Source organism: Alligator sinensis, unplaced genomic scaffold (assembly GCF_000455745.1).
Source record: "Alligator sinensis unplaced genomic scaffold, ASM45574v1 scaffold1488_1, whole genome shotgun sequence".
Lineage (NCBI taxonomy): Eukaryota > Metazoa > Chordata > Crocodylia > Alligatoridae > Alligator > Alligator sinensis.
In genome coordinates, this window is record NW_005843097.1 from 112,621 (window position 1) to 120,100 (window position 7,480).

At 56.9% G+C, this 7,480-nt stretch overlaps 1 protein-coding gene across 1 annotated transcript in view; it reads right to left on the minus strand.

Annotated features, from left to right (window-relative positions):
- Positions 1-10: 10 nt before the first annotated feature.
- NEURL4 (neuralized E3 ubiquitin protein ligase 4) overlaps positions 11-7,480 on the minus strand; it is an 18,202-nt gene continuing 10,732 nt past the window's right edge. The window contains exons 18-28 of the mRNA XM_025193735.1: positions 7,338-7,436; positions 6,395-6,550; positions 6,131-6,304; positions 5,492-5,650; positions 5,233-5,412; positions 4,947-5,040; positions 4,219-4,326; positions 3,830-3,974; positions 2,946-3,058; positions 2,328-2,496; positions 11-803 (exon numbers count right to left, since the gene is read on the minus strand). Coding sequence (XP_025049520.1) covers positions 599-803; positions 2,328-2,496; positions 2,946-3,058; positions 3,830-3,974; positions 4,219-4,326; positions 4,947-5,040; positions 5,233-5,412; positions 5,492-5,650; positions 6,131-6,304; positions 6,395-6,550; positions 7,338-7,436 — 1,602 coding nt within the window. The 3' untranslated portion in view covers positions 11-598. The remainder of the gene's footprint in view (positions 804-2,327; positions 2,497-2,945; positions 3,059-3,829; positions 3,975-4,218; positions 4,327-4,946; positions 5,041-5,232; positions 5,413-5,491; positions 5,651-6,130; positions 6,305-6,394; positions 6,551-7,337; positions 7,437-7,480) is intronic.

Genomic DNA, 7,480 nt, shown 5'->3' on the forward strand with positions numbered 1-7,480 from the left:
TGCATCAGAGGGGGGGGGGGGGCTGGAAACACCTCATATAACCCCCCCCAGGGCTTGGGAATGATCAGTAGCCCCCCAGTAGCACCCTACTTGTCAAAGCCCCCCCCAGAGTCATGTGGGCCCCAAAGAGCAGGGGGAGTGAGCATCCATCAAGATACCCCCCCGCCAGAGTCAGGCGAGCAATCTCCAGCCCCCCCCAAATTTTGGTGACCCCAAAAGTCTGGGGGGTCCACATGAATCTCCAGCCCCCTCCAATCACATGACCTCCAAAGTCCTGGCAGGGCAAGAACCATGTCCATCCCCCAATCAGATGACCCCCCCAAGTCTGGGGGACTGAAGATCCATCAAGACCCCCCCCAGTCAAGTGACTCCCAACGTCTGGAGGTGGTGAACATCCAGCAAGACCCCCATCATTTCCCAGCATGCTCCTGGTGCCCCCCCCCCAGAGTTGGGGGTAGGGGGCAATTGAGGCTGTAATGTCTGGCTGTCTCGTCCACATCTGGGGCCACAGCTGAGCCCCCTAAAATTCTTGTGCTCTGCGAACCCCCCCCTGCGTGGCAGGGCAAGGGGGGGGTGCGTGCCCCCCCCAATACAGGGGTCACTCCACATGGACCAGCAGGCCACAGAGGACAGTGGCCCCCTTCTCCTTGGTAACCCACTCGATGTCAGTGGGCCCGAAGCGGGGGTCCAGGGCCTCAGGGGCGCTCACCGAGGGGGGGCCCGGCTTGTAGGAGCCTGGGCGCACCCACACCTGGAATGCCACCTGTGCCACCTGGTGCCGCTGTGACTTAGGGTCCCGGAAGCTGCCGGAAAAGGGGGGGGGAGAGAAAGAAGAAAGTGTTAGGGGGTTGGACTATGCTTCCCACAATGCCCTGAGGGGATCAGGCACTTCCTGAGGTGGAGCAAAGCCCCCCCAACCACGGAGTCAGGGTGCTGGAGTGCAAGCTACTCTTTGGGATAGAGTGGGATCTAATGCTTTCCAAAATTCCTTGGGGCCTCCAGGGCACTTACTGGTGTGCAGCAAAGCCCCCTAGGAGCTGTGGTGCTACAGTTGGAACTATCCTTCCTAGAATGCCTGGGGCACCCCAGTCTCTTCCTGGTGTGCAGCAAAGGAGTCATAATACCAGGATATGACCTACCTGTACCATTAAAAGTCAGAAGTACATTTTCCAGAATGTACATTCCCAGAAGCAGTGCCCCCTGGGAGTCGTAGTACCAGAGTGTAGCCTACCCTCCAGGAACTGTTGTATGGGTGTGGGAACTATGCCTCCCAGAATGCCCTGGGACCTCCAGGCACTTCCTGGTATACAGCAAAGCCCCCTGGGAACTGGGGGTACTAGAGAGGGAAGTACTTTTCCCAGAATCCCCTGTGAATTACTGTGCTAGAGTGGGAACTACCCTTCCAGGAATACCCTGGGGCCCCCAGGCACTTCCTGGTATGAGGCAAAGCCCTTTGGGAATTGTAGTGTCATAGTGTGAACTATCCTTCCCAGAATCCCCTGGGGCTCCCAAGGTATTTCCTGGTACAGATCAAAGCTGCCTGGGAGTTGTGGTACCAGAGCCTAAACTACTCTTCCCAGAATGCTCTACCCTCCCCAGGTACTTCCTGGTATGAAGCAAAGGCTTCTGGGAGTTGTAATGCTTCCTGGTATGGAGCAAAGGCTTCTGGGAGTTGTTGTCACCCTCCAGTTCTGCTCTTCCCCAAAGACTGGATTACATTTCCCACAATCCCCTGGGTTCTTGCCTGGTGTGGCAAGAAAACCCCATGGAAGCTGTAATCCTGTCTCAGACTCCTGCACTTCCCACAATGCCCTGGGGCCCACCAAAGCCTCCTGGGAGATGTAGGCCCCCAACCCTGCACTTGTCCCCCAAGCCTCTTCTGACAGAGGAGTGCTGCCCTTTGGGAGTTGTAGTACTGGAACTTCAGGAAGGAGCTGAGCCTGGACTATACTTCCCACAATGTCTCAGGAGGCCCCCCCAACTCTTCCTGGAAACCCCTTGGGAGTCAGAGGGCCAGTGTTTCAGGCTGAACTCTATTTCCTGCAATCCCTTGGGGTCTACTAGCATCCCAAACTTGATACCCCCACTCCTTTTGTATACCATAGCTTCCTATGATCCTTTGAGCCCCTCCCCCACTCCCGGTGTCAGAGAACATCATGGGAGGCTCAGACCCAGCCTGCATGATCAAGGGGCACTGTCTGCCTGTCCCCATCCCCAATTCTGCCCTACGGTGAGGCACAGTTTACCCCCTACCTCCCAACCACTGTCAGACATCCAACACCCACCCTTGATGGGGCCCCCAATAACTGCCCTGCCCTGGGTCTTACTGCACTTTGGTGGCAAAAGGCTCCAGGCCAGCGTAGCGCAGGGTGGGTGAGAGCACAACACGCTGAGGCTCCCCGCGGCCCTGGCTGCTGTTCTCCTCTGCCTCATGGTAGCACCCCCCACCCTGGGGGTCTGCCTTGGGGGGCTGGCAGCTCAGGATGGATGTGCTCCCTGCAAGGCAGGGGGGATAACAAGCCTTAACAAGGTGCAGACAACCAGACAGAGCATAGAAATCATATAAAGGACTAGAAAGGACCTGTAAGATCATCAAGTCATGGGCAGGAGGTAATTGAGCTCAAATGAGCAAAATGAGGTGCATGTCCAGCCTCCTCTTGACCACCACCAGGCATGGTGACTGCACCACCTGTGCTGAAGTGTGTTCCAGACAGGCCAAACAGGCCTTGTTAGGCATCACATTAAGTCTTAATGAGGTGGAAATATTCACATAGCCTAATAGGCCTCATTAGGCATCTGTGGAACAAGCCTTAATGAGGTAGAAACAGTGGCATGCAGTCTGATGGGTTATAGGAGTGGGGGTGGGCAGGACCTGGGAGCTTGGACACCTGGGTTCTCTCCCTGCTCCAGGGGCTTTTGGGGTGGGAGAGGTGGGGGCCTCTTACCTGACACCAGCTCCCCTTGGTCCAGCATCCTCCGCACAGCCCCGACGCTCGTCCCATGATAAGCCATGTGCCACTTTTTGCAGGTGCTGGCCACCTCCAGGCGGGGGTTTACTCTGGAATGAGGGACCAAGGGGGTTTAGGCACCTTCCTTCCAGTACCCTCCCCTGATGTAAATTGTACCTCCAGAAGCCTCAATGAGTGTGAACAGGCATTCCTGATAAATCCACAAGACATCCTGCCCCCCCGACCCAGCACTGAGGAAGTGTTGCGATAGGAGCGTGGAGACTGCACAGGCCATGCTGCTGCCAATGTAGCCATTGCTCAAACCTGTTTGTGTGGGGGGGGTGTACGCCTCTGCTGTGGGTTTCCCCTATGTGTGTCTATATGTGCAAGTCAGTTCTGGGCTTCGAGTGTGAGTCTGTGTGTGTAACAGAGAGAAACAGATAGGGGTGAGAGTGTTGTGGGCTGCCCCTGTGCATGTGTGTTTGCATGTGTGTGTGTGTTAGAGTGTTGTAGGCTTCCCCTGTGCAAGAAGTTCCCATTGTGGACTTCTCCTGTGTGTGTGTAGGTGTTGAGTCTCCATTATGGGCTTCCTGTGTGAATGTGTGGGTGTGGGAGTCTCTGGTGTGGGCTTCCCCTGCATGTGTGTGTGTGTGTGTGCACCCGCACACACAAAGGGAATACGTGGTACGCACAAAAGTAAAGTAATGCCTCTTAATGAGGTGTAAATAGTGAGACACTGGCTGGCCACACCCACTAAGACTTGTCCTCATGCCAGCCTGAATACCCCAGCCCCTGTGAGGTGCGGGATGCATTCGGGGGTCACCCCCTTAACTCCCAGCCACTCTGCACGTGCCACAAGGGCCCTGCCCCCACCGCCGTACCTGAGGTTGAAGCGGCACCAGCCAAAGGGTAGTGCGTAGTCACGGGGAGGGTCCCCACGTTTGTAGTAGGCCTCATCCCCTCGAAGCCTGTGACAGGATTCACAGTAGCACAGGCTAAACTTGGGGTCCTCAGTGAAGTAATCGTCTGGGGATGGGGTGAAAGGTTAGCTTGGGCACAGGGTCAGGGGTCCCTCCACCCCCACCTTGATCCTGGGATGAGGGTGATTTGGGCTGGATGCAGCCTCCTCATGTCCATTTGGTCTGTGGATTCTCCACCCCCTTCCACATGGAAGGATCCAGCGCTCCCAGGGATTGGCTGTACCCTAATTACGGCCCTTAATTAGGCCCTACCCCCCAGTGCTGGCCAAGTCGCACAGAGCCCGCCTCACCTGGCAGCAACAGCAGGTCCTTGAAGCGGGTGCATAGTGCATGGTACTCGCAGGTCTTGGTGGTGCTCACGTCCACAGGGGGTGTCCAGCACACGCTCTCCTTGATGCCTGCGGGCCACTGAGGGTTAAGCACAGGTGGGGCCCCACCCGCATGGGAAGGAGCGGAACCTGTGACAAGTCCCACCCCCACCCAGGAAGACGAGAGGCGTGTTCTGCCCCAACCCCCTGAATGCATTCAGACAGGAAGTGCCACTGTTTCACCTACCCCCCCTTATGACATCACATCCAGCCCTCCCCCGCCTCATGACATGACATCTTGACCTACCTCCCCTTATTATGTCACAACCTGGCCTATCCCACCTTATGGCACCATATCCTGATCTAGGCCCCACAATTTATAATATCGCATCCTGACTTACTTCTCTCTATGATGTCATGTCCTGACCTCCCCAATTTATGACATCACAACCAACCTCATCCTGGCTTGTGACATCACATCTTGACCTATCCCCACCTGCTTATAACATTGCACCCTGACTTATCCTAGATTATGTCATATCCTGACTTACCTCCCCATATCATGTCACATCCTCACTTCCCCCTGCCTTATGACATCACAACCTAATCTTATCCTGGTTTATGACATCACATCCTAGTCTAGCTCCCCTTATGATGTCACATCCTGCCCCTGCCAGGCAGGAAGCCAAAACTGCCCTCCCCCAACTCACCATCTACCATGTCGGCCTTCTCCATGTCCCCCTGCCCATGGAGGTCTGTGCTCTCGCCCCCCACTGCCAGGGCATCGTTGGTGACTATGGTGACCTGAGAAGAACCAAGAGATTGGGTAGAACCAAGGAGCCCGTATGCCTGGAGTCTCTCCCAATTCTGGGAGGGAAACAGGAGGGGGCTGTTTCCCAGTGCCTGGGTTCTCCCCCGACTCTGGAAGGAAAGTGAGGAGTGGGGCTTTACAGCAGGGGGAAATGAGGGAGCTGGATGCTACAACAGGGTTCTCACTTGCTCGCACTGCCCGTAGAGGTCGACGAGGACATAGCAGGGGGCGGGGATGTCATGGGCTGCCACCCCCTGATCCATGCCATTGACGTAGAGGTGGAGGCCAGCATTGGCGTCCACCAGCAGCCCCAGCACAGTGCCCTCGGGGCAGGTGTCCAGGTTAGGCCCATAGTTCTCACAGATCTGGGGAGCACCAGGAGAAGGTGAGACCCTCAACTTACAACCCCCCCTCCCAACCGCCCCCCAGCCCCTCCCCCAGCACCTTGAGGGAGTTGTGGAAGACCGAGTCGCGCTGCAGCAGCCAGGCAGACCGTTTGAGGGAGCAGGCTGTGGCCGGGAAGTTGAGGCGCTCGGGGCAGGGCCCCATGACGCCCAGGGACAGCGACGAGGTCCACTGAGGGTTCAGGAAGTCAATCTGGACCTGGAAGGAGGGGGCGGGACAGGAAGTGATGTTGGAGGCACTGCCTCCAGTACGCCATGATGTTGTACAGCTTTCATCTCCTTGCTCTGGACAGGTGGGAAGTGGCGGGGGACACTCTTTACACACCGTGAGCTTTCAACACCGTGACCTCACTTTCTCCCCTCCCCTCCGCACCTACCCATCACCTTGACTTTATTTCCTCCCCTACTCTGAGCAGACAGGAATTAGTGGGCCCTCTACCCACCTTTCACCATGACCTCACTTCCCTCCCTCACCTCTCCACCCCTGCTCCCCACCATGACCTCACTTTCTGTCCCTATGTGGCAAAGCAGAGTATGGTGGGCCCTCTACCTTGCCCTCACCATGACCTCACTTCCTCCCTTGCCCTGAACAGAAGAGTAATGATGGACTATCTACCTCCCCCTTCCCCTGACCTCACTTTCTCCCCTGCCCCAAGCCGACAGGAAGTGGCAGGCCCACCTGGAACAGCTGACCCGGGGGCAGAGGCTGGGCAATGACAACAATGCCCTGGTTGTAGCTGGCCACGCGGGTGGCTGTCAGGTTCCCGTTGGACAGCAGGATGTTTTTGCCATGGTTCTCCAGGAACTCCATGGTGCCCGGTGCTGCCGTTGCTGGAGGGGCCTCACTCTCGCACTGCCACCGGGAGGGGGAGGAGTCAGGCTCACCCTGAGCCCCTGCCCCCTGGATTGGGTCCGCATCAGGGCCCACCACCCTGGCACTCACGGGTGTGGGCTGCTCCTCCTCCTCCTCTTCCTCTTCACTGTAGGGCTCTGAGGTCACTGAGGGCGGCTTAGTGCCATCAGGCTCCTCCAGGACGGTGGAGCTGACAATGGAGACAGCCGTGACGCGCCCATACAGGTCCAGCACCACGTACACATTCTGGGGAGGGAGACGGGGAAAAAAAGTGACGTCGCAAGCCAGGAGAACCACTCCCAGTGACATCGTTTCCCCACCTCAAATAAGAAAGGAGGAAGATCAGTGGAGGACCTGGCATCAGATCCCACCCCCCATGACCACTCCAGACAAGAGGGGCAAAGGGAGAACTATGGGAGGATACGACATTGAAACCGGCCCCATAATGTCACTGCCTCTGTGAACAGACAGGGAGACCCATGAGAGCATGTGCCATCTAGTCTCATATGCCACGACATCACTCCCTCTTTAAACAGCAAGAGCAAGGGGCGTGGAGCCATGGGATGAAATGAAATCATGACTACCTCTCCCAAGGCTGGCTAGACCAATGGGAGAAAGTGACGTCGGAACTGCCCCCTGTAACATCACTTCCTCCACAAACAAAAAGGGCGAAAAAAACCAGCCCAGCAGGAACTGATGTTATAAACACTCGTGACATCATTTCCTTCGCACGCAGAAAAAGTGCAGTGATGTGACTCGGGTGGGAGGAAATGGCATCAGAACCACCCGCTTTGATGTCACATCCTCCCGGAAAAAACAGGCAAGACAAAGTGACCCAGGTGGATCCATGGAAGGAAGTGACATCACAAGCAGCCCCCCACATCATCACTTCCTCTTCAAACTGGCAAAGTAGCCAAGGTAGAAATGGCCATCAGAACCATCACCTACGATGTCACTTGCTCCCCCAACATGAAGCAGGGGGAGGGGCTGCAATGTCACTTCCTGCCCCCTCCTGTGCCCTGGGGGGTGGTACCTTGGCCACGCCAGTGGCGGCAGCACCCACGTCCTCGCCATCGATGAGGATGTGCATGGTGTCATCCGCGCAGCGCTTCACCCCGACACGGTTCCCCACCTGGGGGGGGCACATGGCAGGGCTGGATGTGGCTGGACACCCCT